Here is a 17,463-nt window from a genome sequence, read left to right on the forward strand (position 1 = left end):
TCAGCTAATACAATGAAAGTATCCTAAAAGCCCATGGCAGATAAAAGGAAGAAGCAAATGAAGCTTTTACCCAAATTAGGTCTTTATACTGTCTTAGAAGAATTTAAATAGTTCTTAAGACTCTTCTATTTCTCCTTCCCAGAGTAGAAATTACTAATTATATAATTAAGAAGAGAAGAGATGTACTTAGGTAGCAAAATGAATTAACTGGCTAACGACAGGAAGTTGATCACATTTCCAATTTCCTCATCAGTATTAGATTTTAAAAATACCTTATAAAAATGATAAAGTGGCACATCAAATATTTCAGTAATAAATGGAAAATTCCCAGGAGGCTTATAAGAAAAAGTGACGACCTCAAGGCAGCAGGCTAAAAGTGATCTATGGAATGCATCTTGTTCCAGAATGCCCTATAAAACAAAAGTTATTAACATTTAGAAACATTAGCCTGCTCTTATAAAGACATTTCCTACACAGTCAAGTTAAATAAAAATATCAAAGGAAGTCTTACTTTCCGAGTTAGGGAGAAGTATGTGCTTACTTTCTTACAGAACTTTTCTTAGCTTAATAAATAAGCCCATGTTTTAGCAAATATAAAAGAATGTAGAAGAACTTTCAAAAATCTTACCTATTGTATAATACAGTTGATACAAAAATTATATCCCTAACAAAAATATACATACATCCTGTTTAGGGGAATAACAATGTGGAAAGAGGCTACAAAACAGTATTTACAGTTAGAGGCCACTATCAGAAAAAGACAGCTGGAAGGCAGGTGACTGGCTAGATGGTAATGGGCCACAGGTGAACACACTTCTCTCAGGAGACATATTTACATCTCCTTTTTTTTTTTTTTTTTTTGCTTACTAATTTTCCAAATCTGTACATAAACACTTACTATTTTTGAATTAAAAAGTTACTTAAACACCAAAAACATAGGCAACAGAAAAAAAATAGGTAAATGTGGCTTCATCAAAATTAAAAACTTCTGTCTATCAAAGGACACTATCAATGAAGTAGAGAACTCACAGAATGGGAGAAAATATCTACAAACTGTATATAAGGGATTAATATCCAGAATACATAAAGAACTCTTGACCAACTCTTGACATCAAGAACAACTTGACCAAAAAAAGACAATCATATATTGTTGATTATGAATAATATTCTGAATACTATTCAGTCTTAAAAAGGAATGAAATTCTGACCTATGCTAAAATATGAATGAACCCTGAAAACATTGTGCCAAGTGACTGAGACACAAAAGCACAAATATTGTATGATTATATCTAGAATAGGTAAATTTGTGGAGACAAAGTAAAGTAGGGATTACTAGGGGCTGGAGGGAGGTGAGAATGGGGAGTCATTGCTTATTGGGTATAGACTTTCAGTTTGGGATGATGAAAAATTGGTAAGGGTTGCACAACACCGTGAATGTACTTAATGCCACTAAATTGTTCACTTAAAAATGCAGAAAATGGTAAATTTTATGTTATGTATATTTTCCTACAATAAAAAAAATTGTTTTAATAAGTTTCTTAGGTGGGTATATACAGGTATATACTTATTATGAGCCCCTAAACTGCAGCTATGTTTTATGTGTGTTTCAAAATTTAAAAATTTGTCTTAACAGCCTTTTAAATTCCCACAGCCATAATTTTATGTATAAAAAAGAAATGTAAATTGCTACATAAAATTAGAACTATTAGTTTTATAATTTTCTCTAAAATATTATTTTTAAAAAATTTTCAAAAATCATTTCTATTGATGTCATTAAAAGTAAATACTACATATTTCAAAATCAATTTATATTTCTTGACTAGTAAAATCTAGAAAAAATAATTACTTTAGTCAAAGAGCAATGGCTGAATATTTATGTTAAAGTCCTATCTAATCAATACTCAACTTATCCTGGATATACAAGGCTTCTTAGGGGGAGGGTGCCTGTTAATAAGTTCATGTATTCTAAAAACTCAATTTTTGTTCAATCTGAATGTTTCAATCTTTGACTACAGAGTCTTACTGCCAGAGAAGCTGTGAATTCTAGGATACAGCCTGCCGCACCAAGAAACATTAGTGGGGGACCAGAGGCAAGTACACTCAAGACATGAGTTTCTCCAGCTGCCAGTCTTAGTCTTTCAAAGCCACAGTTTTATTTTGTTTAGTTTAGCTGCGGTTGTGTGTAGGTAGGGCCGAAAGGAAACCATATCTTATCATGTTGACCAATACGCTGGTGATTTACTCACAGATAAATCCATGTCTCCCAGTCTTTTCTGTTCCTGTTCAATAACAGATTCTAATACTTTATAGTAAAGCATTTCTGCAAAACGAAAATGTTTGCTGGCAATTTCTGCATAAATAAAAGACAAAAGTCACATACAAAGAACATATTGTAGAAAGTGAGAGTCTATCCCAACCCCTGCCCACAAAATAAAATTTAAAAACCAACCAATTACTTCATAAATATGCACTTCCTATAGCTGCTGTTCCAATCATTCCTAAGATTTCTCAATTTTCTTCATGGTAACCAAGGTTACATTTTTCTAAAACAGTGAAATGGGGATCCCTGGGTGGCGCAGCGGTTTGGCGCCTGCCTTTGGCCCAGGGCGCGATCCTGGAGACCCGGGATCGAATCCCACATCGGGCTCCCGGTGCATGGAGCCTGCTTCTCCCTCTGCCTGTGTCTCTGTCTCTCTCTCTCTCTTTAACTATCATAAATGAATAAAAAAAATAAAAATAAAAATAAATAAAACAGTGAAATGAAATTTGCACTTAAAAACTGTCACAGCATTCCATTAAGAGACACTTTTTTTTTTTTTTTTTTAAGTTTGAACTGAGCAGCTCTGTGCTAAAAGGTATATATAATTGGTTTACTATTCCACTCATACTTGATTCTAATTCATGACAACAGAAAACTTCTGGAACAGGTGTGGGCATGAAACAGCTAATATCTTCTGAACTTAGTATTTTCAAGAATCATTATACTTCTAAATTTAATAAAGTCCAGTCTACAAATGAAATTAAAGATTTTGCAAACAAAGTAATCAGACATCAGTCTAAAGTTTCTCTTACAGAGAAGAGCCCAGAAACCACTTGGTTGACAGAAAAATTGGACATCTATATTCTACCCCTCAATCTAAAGTCCAAATCTTTTCTTCACATTTCTGATTCACTTACCAAGAAGACTATGTAGGTAAGCTCGTAGTTAAGTTAAAATGAGAACAAGATGGACAGTATTAAGTCTTACCTTTAGAATTACTGAAATCCTCATCTGGCTGGCAATGCTGAGAATATATTTCATACATTTCTTTCAATCTGTTGGCAATGGCCTGTGTTGGATCTCTAGAACATGTCCTAAGGAAAAAAAGAAAAGAATAAGAAATTATCCAACCAAAAGGTCCTGCCCCATCACAAAGTAATAAACTATTTACAACTCTGTAATTTTACTAACCTGTAAATATAAAATACTTTGAACAAAAACTACACACTTCCCAAATTATTCTAGGAGATTCCATACTTGCTTATCAAAAGTGTTGGTATAACCATTTTAAGCGAAAAAAATATTTCTTGTGCAGAGCTGTACCTTTACTACAGTTAAGGTTAGCATTCTTGACTGGCCCCCACCTACCCTACCCATCTGCAATCACTGGTAAACAAAATTGCCTTCAGCTGTTTCCTCAGAGGGCACTACAACCTCCATTAGGAACTCCTGGAAGAAAACAGAATGAGGTATATAAACTATATTACAGACTCCTATAAACCATTACTGGCACTCTACATCTTTTCCTCCAAAACGAGGTTTATTTCATTGTTTTTTGTTTGTTTGTTTGTTTGTTTTTTTAACTAGAAAGGCAATGTAAGTTCAATTAAGAAGCATTATACAAATTATCATCATGTGGGCCTTTGTAACATTTTTGTTTTTGTTTTTTTCCTTCAAGGATTAACATACCCTTTTAACTTGATTTTAAATATTTTTAAGGTTTAAAATTCCTAGTAGGAATTCCTGGTAGGAAAACATTATGTGAATGAATACCCAATGGCAAACCACTACAAAAGGTATGGGTTACACATGGGGCCGAGGGAGTAGGCATTCTCTTCATAGCACCCCAGGTTTCTCTCCATGAGAAGGTCAGAGGTACACTGGTGTGTATTACTGTGACATCCATTAGATAATCTAAGTTGCTTTTCCTTCAGCAAGGGTTTTGTGTGTCTGAAAAGCATTATGCTTGACCTCCAAATTTGATTGACAATTTACTGATAAGATTCATAATCTTTGAGTCACTCTGATATTTGATACATTTGCTGGGTTATGGGCCACATCTTAGAAGGCCACCGTAACTTCTGGATCCTGCATGGCAGCAAGAACCTTTGGGTCACTAAGAATTTCATTGAGCCCAAGCATCCCTTCCAATCCAGGCATTCCCACAGGAAAGCTACCTAGAAAAGATCCAATTTTGGTTCCTGATCATCATCTGGCTTCTTTCGCCCTCTGGGCTGCCTCATGTTCTTCCCTAACCTTCTTAACCATTTCTATTCTTTCTTTGATTTCTCATTCTTCACTTTTTGCTCACACTTTCTCTGATGTTTGGCAATTTTCTGTGCCCTCGGTGGAACTTCTTTCAGCAGGAGCTAGCATCTTCATCATAATCCAGTTTATAAGCAAGGGCAAGATCATGTGCTACTTCTTCCCAGTGGCCCAGAAGTCTGTGTGCTTTCCCTCACCACTTGTAAGGCTGAGCTGAATCAGGATTTATTTCAATAGCTCTGTCAGTCTTGGATGGCAGCATTTGGCTTCTGTAACTTGATGAAGACATGCTCTCTTGGCATACAGAATGGCCAAGCAAGGATTCAGCTTGATGGCATCTATGAACAAGTCAATGGCTTTCTGCAGTTCACATCATTTAGAGCATCAATGGCAGCCACTTTTTTATCATTTGCCAGATCCATCATTTCCCCTGGTCACCTCTACATCATGACGCCTCATTTCTGGAGGGGTGTCAATAACTGGTTCAATCACACCTTTACTGTCAATTTCTAGACCACCTTCCTCACTTGATGGTTTGTCTGTCTTTATGTTTTCCTCTGCACTTCTTACTATCTGTTTTTTTCTTTCTTGATATCTTCTGATTTAGTTTTATGAGTAGCAGGTAATATTTTATCCTCCATGCTCTCCACCTACTCCTTCAGGAAGCACATTTCCTGTGCAGAATGCTCGGATCCTGCTTACACATTTTCACAAAGGCCTGAAGCTCGCTCACTTTGTGAGGGTCCATGGTCCAGAGGTGGTGGGAAGCCATAGGCACAGCAGAGGTCGCAGCCCCGTCCAGTTCCAGGTGCTGATGCTAGCTCAGTATGACTGTGTAGAAGTAATTATGTTTTTATCTTGATCACAGATATACATATTCATTGTAAAAGCATAGCACGTTTAGAAAATGACAAAGAAAATAAAAATCAGTAATAATCCTGCTAGACTTAGTTACTAAGTATAATATACAAGCAGAATTTTATTTAGAATTTTAATTTTTATTTAACACACAGGTACCTTTTAACAGAAAATAGGGCCAGTATTTACTGATAATATTTAACGCCACTAATGGTGTTTAAGATTAAAGAAGCTGCTACACCTGGCTAGAGATTCTAAAGAGATCTGTAAGATATGAAGACTAAGTCAGTCTTCTAAAATGTATTTATAAAATGCTTCTGTATTCCAGGTAAACAAGGTCTGAGAAACATGACTTAAGAAGAGGCCATACAGACATAGCCTACTAGGTACTAATGACAATCAAGTTTATAAGTAATGTAGACTTCATGAAAATGTAAAGGAAAATTTTAGTCAGCCTTGGTATTTAGTAAGTCCAGCTGTGAATAAGAAATTACTAAAGTATGTATATGGGGCCTTCTTATACTCTACCACCAGAAATAAAATGGGCTCCTATAGGGCCTATGTCATCAAATTCTATACGTTTTAGAACTAGGAGGGGTCTTGGAGGTAGTTTTTTCAAATAAATTTGCAAAACTATGTACAGGTCATGAGATTCAGTCTATTATGCTTTTCACTAAAAGCTCAAAGATCTTCCCAATAGTCTCAGGCAGACCAAAGGACTAAAGGCAGCTAACTCTAGAGCTTACAGAAGTTACAGTGGTTTGACATCAGTTATGAATATAACTGCTTAATCTGACCCACCCCTCATAAATTTGCTCAGGTCCAATCCTCTTTATGGAGTCCTTTGACAACTCCCATCTTTATTAATCCCGCTTTGCCTGAAATCTTAAGATAGAATAGTTGGTAACAATTTGGTGCTTTAATCTACAGTGATAGTGTTGTTAGTTACTGTCTCTCATCATATACTACATAAAAGAAATCTGAGTGCTATGGACTAAAAATTTGTGCTCCCCCTCCAAATTCCTATGTTGAAACCTAATCCCAAGTGTTATGGTGCATGGGAGGTGATTAGCTGATGAAAGTGGAGCCCTCACGAATGGGATTAGTGCCCTCCCTTGCCTCCTCACACCATGTGAAGACAGCAAAAAGACCAGGAAGCAGTTCTCACCAGATACTGCATCTTGGCACCCTGATACTACACTTGCAGCCTGTAGAACTGAGAGAAATTAATTACTGTTGTTTATAAGTCACCCCATCTATGGTCTTCTGTGGTAACAGCCGGAACAGACTAAGATATTGAGGAAAAATGATCACCTTCTATTCATACATCCCATATTACTAGGTCTTCCACAGACTAACAACAGGTCTAAGCATGCAACTGGTATATGATAAACAGTGAGTGAATTAAGGCACTAAAAGTTAAAAAATTAAAATAGAAAATGGTCAACAATCAAATCTTAGATGGCAAGAGCTCAAACTAACCTTAGTATCTGTTCCAGTTTCTCACTTGGTGCATTCCTGAGGCCTGTTAGCATGGTGTGAAGACGGCTTAAGCTGTGTGTTGCTGTAGACACTGGAGTCACACAAGGGCTGTTATCCTTCATGTACCTCACACCAGTAAGTGGTGTGGAGATTCTAAGTGCTTTAGACTAAATGGGGGATGGGGAGAAACAATATTTTAGGTCAGAATGACTTTCAATTACTTCACAAACAAGAATTTAAAACCAACCAGACTTTATCAATAAATTTTAATGATTCAAATATCACCATTCTTGTAATTTAAACATAACAATACCACTAGGAGCCACCATCCTCCATGTGAAGATGTTTGAAAGGACAATTAGTATTTTAGCCAGCTAGGAAGTTTGTCTCTTAAAAGTTAAACCTTTAAGAAGTTCCTGGGTGGCTCAGTTGGTTAAGTCTGACTTTGGCTCAGCTCATAATCCTGGGATCAAGCCCTGTGTTGGGCTCCCTGCTCAGCAGAGAATCTGCTTCTCCCTCTCCTCCTGCTTGTGCTCTCTCTCTCTCTCCCCCTCTCACTCACTCACTAATAAAATCTTTAAAAAAAAAAAAAAAGTCAAACCCTTAAGATAAGGCATAATTCCCTAGTATCCCTACTTCAAGCCAAAGCCCAAAGGCACAAATAAGCAATAAACTGTTAAGAATATCCCAGAGAAACAGAATTTTACAGTTCCCATCTACTGCTTTTTTTCTAACTACTCACAGATTCACAAAAGAAAGCTGTGAGTTAAACCTTGTCCAAATGGATTCCATGATTTAACAAAAGCCCATCTAAATAATCAAATCTGCCTCAGAGAGGTGGTACAAAACAACACTCCTGGACAAAAAAACAGCCTGACACAGAACAGCCTTCTTCAGCCTTCCTACCCCTCCTTTACCTTTAGTTACAGAAATCTCTCCATCTTCCCCTACTAAAGTAGACCTTCAGGAAAATATATTTAAGTCAACATTCTTAAATATAAATATGAAAAGTATATGACTTAATGTCTGAGATTTTAAGCATGAATGGATATGCCAGTGAAACATCTTTTCTGTTTTTTCTAATAAACTCTGAAAGGTTAAGGCAGCATAAGACTGTTTTTCAGTATTCAGGATAAACTATGTTTTCCTAGGTAGTCAGCATATTATATGCTAGAGATGGCAGTGAAAACACCTAGCAAAATTTTCACCCAGCAAAACAAACCACTCAAGTTTAATGCGATACAAACAGGCACCAAAAACTGCCCTACAGATATAAATCTATGCTTCCTCTGTGACTTAAACAGGATAGAGCCAAGACTTCCATTTGGTTTCAAAGAAGTTAATTCTGTAATTTTTTGGTCAGTAATATGATCTGGATAGGCTAACTACATTCAGAAGGCTGCTCCTTGCTCTACACACAGCTTTCCCTGGAGCCACCTTCTTCCCTGGATTTGACCCAGTGCTCTGCTGGGAGGGAAAAACACCTTGCATACGTACAGGAAAACCAACAGCAGCCAGCAGTGTCTCTCACTGTCCACAGGTAACAGTGCCTCTGCAAAGGGAACAAGTAGCACTACTACAAACAGCTTTCTGTCCACAGTCCTCAAAGTCAGCACACAGCTTCTTGGTAGTACTGTTTAGTTCTTAACTTATGGCTTCCTGTGCATTTTGATCAAGAAGAGTCTTTCTTTGACTCAGGCATACTGTTATTTTTAAATATTAGGACATTCCTTCTCCAAGTAAAGACTTCTAAATTTTGGAGTGTCCCAGAGCTCTATCCTCAGACTTCTTTTATTCTATATCAGTTTATACTGCCAGGTAGCCTCTCTTCATTCCATGGCTTTAAAAGCCATCTATATCCTGATGTCTCCAGATGATACACACACAGCCCTAACCTCTGCTGTGAATTCCAATCTTGTATATCTAAACTGCCTACTCAACTTGCTAGCATACCTAAAAAGGCATCTCAAACTAACATACCATGTAATGCATACTCTGGGTTTTTTTCCCCCAGATTCACTCTTCTCCCTGAATAAATGTCAATTGTAAATATTCATGGACTGCCTACTATGTGCCAGGTGCTGAAGACAGCACTGGTCACAGCCCTCATGAAGCTTATATTCTAATACCAGTTGATGCATAACAAACAATTCTTTTTTTCCCCCTATCTTTGTATCTATTTATCTATTTATTGTCAGGCAAACAATTCTTTCTACCCACCCACTTATCTTAAGACAATGACAAATACTAAGAGGAACAGTAATTACAGAATAAGAGGGAAAGGAAGTGCTGAAGGTTGGGGAGGAAGTTGGCGGTTATTATTTTGTACAGTGGTTAGTCCACCGAAGACCCGAACGAAGGACTTAAACCCCAGGAATATCTTGAAGAAACATGTTCTAAGCAGAGGAAAGAGCAGGAGCAAAGGCTTTGAGCTGGAGTATACTCAGCGTATCTAAAGAATGAGAACAGAGGTTTATTGGGCATGAGCACAGTGGGTGAGGAGGAGAGTGGGAGGAGAGGAATTCAGAGAGGTTCACTGAAGACCTTAGAGGCCTCCGTAAGGACTTCAGCTTTCACACCATTTACACAACTGGAGTCACTGCTGTCCTCTTTCTCCCACAGCCTAGATCCAAGCCATCAGGCAATCCTGTGGGTGCCATCTCCACAATACAGCCTAAATATAACCACTGCTCTGGTCCAAACTATTGTGAGCTATCACCAGAACTACTGCAACAGCCTCTTAATTCTCTTTTTCCACCTTGCCCCTTGAAACACCTCCCCACAGAACCTTTAAACATGTCAATCAGACTGATTCAATCACACTTTCCCATAACACCTTCCTAATGGCTTTCCTTCCAATCAGAGCAAAAGCAAAAATCTTTACTACAGCTTCCAAAGCTCTGTATGGTCCACCTGTCCCTTGTGTCCCCACCCCCTCACTTTTTAATTACTCTTTCTTTCGCTCACTCATTCTATTCCTACCACATAACATTCTTACTGTTCCTCCAAAAAGCCAACCATACTCCCTTGGCTCTTGCATTCTCTGGGCTTCCAAAACACATTTCCCAGCTTTTCACATGGTTTGCTCCCTCACTTAACTTCACATCTCTGTTGATGTTACCTCCTCAGAGATGCCGTTCTCTACTGCGATACCTCTGGCAGCCCAAGGCCCACCCACCTGTCCTCCCTTTTCTCTAGAACTCTGTACTACTCTATTTTACTTGTCTTCATATATCATTATCTGATATCCTATATATTTACTTGTTTGGTTATCTATCTCCCCACATTAAAATATAAAACAGGGTGCTCGCTTCGGCAGCACATATACTAAAATACAAAACAGGATATTCATGCTGTTTCATTCACTGATGCACCCCAGGATCCAGGACATTATCTGGCATGTAGGATACCTTTAGAATGTTTGTTGAATGAATAAGCAAACCAGTCTTAAGCCTATCTTATGGGAGAGTTACCCCTTGGAATCATCCACACTGCCTCTGGAGGCACTTGTCAGAAGCTGTATATTTTCTGTGAACATCACACAATAGAAGGGAAACTCTTGATCTCCATCACCCTAAGTGTATACATGAAACAACACCATGACCCTGAAACTCAGTTTAACAGAATTTTCCTAAAAACTACAGATTCTCAGTTTCTCTAGCATTTAGATAAAGGGACCATTCCGGTCAATTGACATTTTCTATGTCTAGTATGCTCAATAATACAGACTACAGATTACTGGCCCATTTTTCCAAAACCAACAGTTATCAGCATGATACATTCATTTAAATTTATATTAAATGCTCTTTCTCTCAGAACTAATCAAAAACTTTGAAAGTTGATGTCAACAAAAATTAATCAGTAAACACAGAGACTTTTTGAATTAAGTATGACGAGCATTTTCTTTTTCATACTAGAAGTAAAATGCATGTGTGCACACACACACAATTACCAAAATGAAACGGAACCTCCGGCACATCTTCTCCTGCATTTCTGCTCTCTTGGCACTAGCCAGCTCACCTTGTCAAAGTGCTGCTGCAAGATGTTTTTCATCTGCACCCTTTCAGCAGTCTCTGTTCCTGAACCAGAATTCAGACACTTTGAGAGAGTCCCAATTTCCTCTTCAGCATCATCTCCAAGAAATATCCTTTCATCTAAATTCCCAACAGATAAAACATACTCCTCATAGGCTTTATTGATGGCTTTACTACAGGGGGAAAAAAACAAAAGAGGCGACATGTACACTCACAGAACTGCCATTTCAGTTGATATTTTAGGCTACTTATTTCATTGTTTTTAATTTACTAAGAAGTTCTCATAATTTTGTGAAAGCTAAATTGGAGATCACTGCTAATTATAAAAACTGAGGTGTATAAAACATAAGCTTGCGGGAATCCCTGGGTGGCTCAGTGGTTTGGCGCCTGCCTTTGGCCCAGGGCGTGATCCTGGAGTTCCGGGATAGAGTCCCATGTCGGGTTTCTGCATGGGGCCTGCTTCTTCCTCTGCCTGTGTCTCTGTCTCTCTCTGTGTCTCTCATGAACAAATAAATAAAATTAAAAAAAAAATAAATAAGCTTGCTACACGGTGCTGGTCCTCCATACAGTATTTTGCTGACCGTGTTTCAGTGATGGTGGCCTGTACCAATCTGCCAGGCAAGTGCAGTTTCTAGTGATATGCTTAATTATCTTTCCTAGCTGCTCTAGGCATCTCCGAAGACTTCACTACTTCTACATTATCATTTTTAACCTATTTAACCTGTTTTGGAACTATTTCCAAAAGAAGTTATCTCAAAAACTATGATCCAAAAGCTTAACTATTAAAGCTTTAAAAAACAGCCATTCGATTTTCAATAAATTTAAAACCATATGGTTAGAGTAGCAGTTGACAAAAATTTTTTTACTGCTTTTCTATGTTTATCCCACAAGACAGTCTAAATTTCCAACGTACAAACAAAACACTAAACTCTGAGGTTTCCTAAGTACACAATTTAAAATACTAAAAGTTTGATGACAGAAGTACTCACAAACTCTCTCCAAAATTCCCAGGTTCTAAAAACCCTGTAAGATTTTCTTCTTTTCCTTTAAGGAGCTATGATGAAAGAAGAGATCCTTAAGTCATCATATTAAAACAAATCTTTCCCCAGAAAATATTTTCACATTATCTCTTTACTACTAACAAACCTTTTTTTCATAAAGTTTCCTAATATAGGGTTTCCAGAAATGTTCCTTTATTCCCTTTGCTTCCAAAACTAGACCATCATGTAAGGAACAGAGTTTCTCAATGACACAAGGTGGGTCAGAGGAAGGTTTAGAGTCCTTAGCATGAAAATCTTCAGACAGGCCTATAATGAATAAAATCACAGAACAGAGAAGTCAAGTAGCATTCAGTAAGTCAAACTGTAATACACAAAAATACAGAATCTAATCATCATGTGAGTTAGCATATAAGTATATAGGAAACAGTGTACTAAGGGCCTAACCTGACTCTAAATTACCTCAAAAATAGCAAACAGAAGAAAACATAGGCAGTAATCTCTTCAACATCATCTTTAGCAACATATTTATAAATCTGTCTCCTCAAGTAAGGGAAACAAAAACAAAAAATCAACTACTGAGAGGACACCAAAACAACAAACTTCTGCATAACAAAGGTAACCATCAACAAAACAAAAAGGCAACCTAGTGAATAGGAGAAGAAATCTGTAAATGATTTATCCAATAAGGGGTTAATATCCAAAATATATAAAGAATTCATACAACTCAACACCAAAAAAACAAACAATCCGATTAAAAAATGGGCAGAGAACCTCAAGAAACATTTTTCCAAAGATATCCAAGTGGCCAACAGACACATGAAAAGATGCTCAACATGACTCATCATCATGGAAATGCAAATCAAAACCCCAGCGAGATACCACCTCACACCATTCAGAATGGCTGGTATCAAAAAAAAAAAAAAAAAAAGAAAGAAAGAAAGAAAAAGAAAAGAAATAACAAGCAGTGGTGAGGATGTGCTGAAAAGGGAATAAACTGGTGCTGCCACTGTAGAAAACAGTATGGAATTTCCTCCAAAAATTTAAAATAGAAATACCATATGATCCAGTAATTCCACTAGTTATTTACCCAAAGAAAAGGAAGACGCTAATTCGGAAAGACATGCACCCTTATGTTTATTGCAGCATTATTTACAATAGCCAAGATATGGAAGCTACCCAAGTATCCATTAATAGATGTCTCTCTCTCTCTCTCAAACACACACACACAGGAATATTACTCAGCTGTAGAAAAAGAATGAGATCTTGCCATTTACAACAACATGGACAGACTTAGATGTATATTATGCTAGTATAGTTAAGTCAGACAGTGATAGACATGTTATTTTGCTTACACGTGGAATCTATAAAGCAAAACAAAGAAAGAAAAAACAGGTGGATCCCTGGGTGGCTCAGCAGTTTAGCGCCACCTTCAGCCCAGGGTGTGATCCTGGAGACCAGGGATCGAGTCCCTGCATGGAGCCTGCTTCTTCCTCTGCCTGTGTCTCTGCCTCTCTCTGTGTGTCTCTTATGAGTAAATAAATAAAATCTTAAAAAAAAAAAAAAAAAAAGAAACAAAAAACAGACTCTTAAGTATAGAAAACAAACGGCTGCCAGAGGAGATGTGGATGGAGGAATGGACAAAATAGATAAAAGGAATTAAGCAATACAAACTGTTATACAAAATAACAAAAGTTATTTTGTAACTTCCAGGTGCAAAATATTAAGTCATCCCCTGACAGCCTGCTGCTGGGCCTGCTGCCGCCTGGTGGTGAGTCGCAGATGTCAGTCTCTGTTCTGTAGGATGGCTTTTGTTAAAGTTGTCAAAAATAAGGCTTGCATCAAGAGATACCAAGTGAAATTTAGGTGAAGACAAGAAGGTAACACTGATTACTATGCTCAAAAATGGTTGGTAATTTAGGATAAAAATAAGTACAACACATCCAAATACAGGATGATAGTTCACATAATCAACAGAGATATCATTTGTCAGATTACTCATGCCTGTACAGAAGAAGACATGATAGTCTGTGCAGCTCATGCTCATGAACTCCCAAAGTATGGTGTGAAGGCTGGTCTGACAAATTATGCTGACAAATTATTGTACAGACCTGCTGCTGGCCCACAGGCTTCTCAACAGGTTGGACAGGGACAAGATCTATGAAGGCCAAGTGGAAGTGACAGGAGATGAATACAATGTGGAAAGCATTGATGGTCAACCTGGTACCTTCACCTGCTATGTGGATGCAGGGCTGGCCAGAACTACTACTGGAAATAAAGTTTTGGGGGCCCTCAAGGGAGCTGTGGATGGAGGCTTGTCTGTTGCTCAGAGTACCAAACAATTTCTTGGTTATGATGTGGAAAGTAAGGAATTCAATGCAGAAGTACATCTGAAGCACGTCATGGGTCAGATTATTGCAGATCTATTGTGTTACCTAATGGAAGAAGATGAAGATACCTACAAGGAACAACTCTGTCAATACATGAAGAACAAAGCATCTTCAGATATGGAGGAGATATAAAGAAAGCTCATGCTGCCACATGAGAGAACCCAATCTATGAGAAGAAGCCTAAGAAAGAAGTTAGAAAGAAGAGGGGGAACCACCCAAGATGTCTCTTGCCCAGAAGAAATATTAGGTAGCTCAGAAGACAAGCTTCCTTAGAGCTCAGGAGCAGGCTGCTGGAAGCTAATAAACCAAACCACAATTTCTATGAATATTTTTCAGATAAAGACAATAATAAACTTATTTATCATGCAGCTAAAATAAAATAAGTGAGTCACGGAGACGAAAAGTACAACATAAAGAACACAGTCAATAATATTGTAATAACACTGTATGGTGACAGTGAGTACACTTACTGTGGTGAGTGCTGGGTCGTGTAAAGAATTGTCGAATTACTGTTATACACTTGAAGCTAATGTGACATTGTATGTTAATTATACTTAAAAATTAAAAAATAGCAAATAGGTAAAGTGTATCACTACTCAAAAGATTTCAGTTATTCAATTATTTATCTGGAGAAACTTAAAGAAAAAAACCTAGAGAAACAATTTTAGTATATTGCTGTAAGATCTAAAAAACATTAAAAAAACCCATAAAAATAAAATATAACTTTGCAAATATGTCTGACATTAAAATAAAAAATACAACTTTGAAAAAAATTACTATTCAAAGTACATACTGCTTATATGCTTTCATTTCATTATACTGGATGCATCTAACATATTGATTTACAGCTTATTCTTGACCTAGACTCAGTATAAGAAAAACTAAATAAGAAGGGAAAAAATGAAAAGCAGCCAATAAATAGAAACCTGAAAGGGAGTTAGGAAGGAAATGAGAGAAAAAAAATAATAAATTAAAAACATTAAACTTACCAAAGCAGGAGCAACTGGTAACTAACTCCACTAACTTTAAAAATCTACCTTGAGAGTTGAACAAGTTAAAATTCTAATTGTAACCACCCCAAAATTGAAAATCACTCAGAATCCTATCATGGTATTATTTAAATAGCATTATATACTAGCTCAATAAATACTGTTTAATATTTATAATATTAAAAATATATTTATAATATTGTCTATAAGTTATGATTTGGTTTCTTCCTGTGTATCATTCATAGAAATCATATACCTTTAAAACCTGCTAAAATGCATTATCAAAGTAATAATGTCTACCCATCCTTTAGTTTAAGAACTAAAAATTCATTTTACTTATTTACAACTGTAACTACTCCTCTTCTGGAAAAAATGTGAAATGAAGATTATTTCAATAAATCCATTTTGAGCTCCTACTGTGTGTCAGGCCCAAAGCCTGGCAACACAGAAGAATATCAGTTTTAATGTCAATTTGCTACTCTGGGTTTTTAAATCCCTTTTTCTTGTTGAGTATATATATTGCAGAAACTTCTAAAATTGTCATGTAAGACTTTACACTTCATAATATTTGCAATTGCCTTTTCCATAAATATTTTTACAGAGATTTCAACTCCTAGCGATAAGTACTCTAGATAACAACTTTTCAAGGCACTTATGTTCTCCGATGCTAAGAAACCTGTGGTATGTGTACAACTCCCAAGAGTAAACACAATGTAGAAATGTCAGTAGTCCAATAAGCTCCAGCTTATAATCTTACCTTTAAAATTAGGGTTCACCAATTCTTTACGATTGGAACACTGAAGGGCATTTCCATAAACCAAGTCCAAAGCACACAGCAGAAGATGATAAGAATTGACCAAATCATCACTAATCATGGGGAAATTACCTACAGGAATGTAAACAGTTATCGAGTATATTTGCATCAACTTTATAACATTTTAAAAGTAATTTCTTCCTTTAATTAAGATGACATTATACAAGACTGTATCAAAGCTGACTCAAAAGCTACATGAAGTGTTCTGGCGAATTTACATTTTGAAACATTACCCTTAAAGTCTAATAAATTTCTAGGGGTGTAATGAAACCAAAAGTTTACTAAGAAGGACATTCATTCACTCAATATTCATTAAATAAGCATTAAATCCTTAGTAGCTAACCAAAATTTTATCACTGGCTTTTTTCTTTGAAAATTCTAAACAACTTTATAAATTATCTCAAACTATAGAAAATGCTTTTATGTGAAAATATTTTTCTGTCAAGAAAATTAATAGATATTGTACACGTGAAACTAATTAACATTATATGTTACCTATACTGGAATTAAAATTTAAAACAACTAATTGAGAACAAAGTAAAAAAATAAAAATATATGGAGATAAACAATGGTCCAACATCTTTGGGATGCACAAAAAGCAGTTCTAAGAGGGAAACTCATTAAATAAAAAAAAAAAAAAAAAAAGATTAGTAGAAACACTTGGATGGGAACTGAAAAATGAGTTTTTCATGTATATACTTTAAAAAGACCAGAACCTATCATCAGACTCCTAACAGTAACATTTTAGATATTTTCTACATAATAATACAAACTCATACAAATTAATGCCACAGTATAACAATGAAAGATATTTAGGTCTAGAGCTAATATCCCAGAAATAATGCAGATGCATGGTAAGAAAGAAAACAAAACAAAACAAAACAAAACAAAACTCAAACCTATAGAAACATGTTTCTGCAATGCTAGTTTAACACTGAAATCAGTCTTTATAGGCAGGTAAACAGTATATATTCTTAGAAATTAAGAAATTCTTCTAGATTTCTAACTTTGAGCATATCCCTTTTCTGATTAAACACTACATATACATGCTTCCTACTGACTTTACATTCTTGTATCATCACATGAATTCAAGTTTAATGCTAATATACATCTAAGGAATTATTTCTAAACCTGAACATTTTCACACGTAATGCCTGCCCAAATGCATGCAGACACACACACACACACACACACACACACACACACACACACTTTGTTTCAGGCTTTTTTCCCCTCTCTTTTCTTCCAAAGAAAGTTACCACTTACCTCCATGTATCAGGATAATTCTTTTTGTATAGATGAAAACATTCAACAAATGAACTTACATGAATTAAAGAGAATTTTTTTTTCTGTTGTCAGAAAGGCAAATGATA

General features: G+C 36.3%; 1 protein-coding gene and 2 pseudogenes across 2 annotated transcripts in view; 1 reads left to right on the forward strand and 2 right to left on the reverse strand.

Annotated features, from left to right (window-relative positions):
- The window catches only part of RBL2 (RB transcriptional corepressor like 2), a 51,399-nt gene that overhangs the window by 21,678 nt on the left and 12,258 nt on the right, over positions 1 to 17,463 (reverse strand). For both annotated transcript variants that reach the window (XM_038531039.1, XM_038531040.1), the window contains 8 exons: positions 16,034 to 16,162; positions 12,046 to 12,206; positions 11,889 to 11,953; positions 10,886 to 11,072; positions 6,866 to 7,032; positions 3,248 to 3,354; positions 2,247 to 2,350; positions 273 to 410 (listed from right to left, as the gene is read on the reverse strand). In XM_038531039.1, the coding sequence (XP_038386967.1) occupies positions 273 to 410; positions 2,247 to 2,350; positions 3,248 to 3,354; positions 6,866 to 7,032; positions 10,886 to 11,072; positions 11,889 to 11,953; positions 12,046 to 12,206; positions 16,034 to 16,162 (1,058 nt within the window). The remainder of the gene's footprint in view (positions 1 to 272; positions 411 to 2,246; positions 2,351 to 3,247; positions 3,355 to 6,865; positions 7,033 to 10,885; positions 11,073 to 11,888; positions 11,954 to 12,045; positions 12,207 to 16,033; positions 16,163 to 17,463) is intronic.
- On the reverse strand, positions 3,361 to 6,859 carry LOC102156342 (annotated as a pseudogene).
- On the forward strand, positions 13,702 to 14,588 carry LOC102154134 (annotated as a pseudogene).

Source organism: Canis lupus, chromosome 2 (genome assembly GCF_011100685.1).
Source record: "Canis lupus familiaris isolate Mischka breed German Shepherd chromosome 2, alternate assembly UU_Cfam_GSD_1.0, whole genome shotgun sequence".
In the NCBI taxonomy this organism is placed as follows: Eukaryota; Metazoa; Chordata; class Mammalia; order Carnivora; family Canidae; genus Canis; species Canis lupus.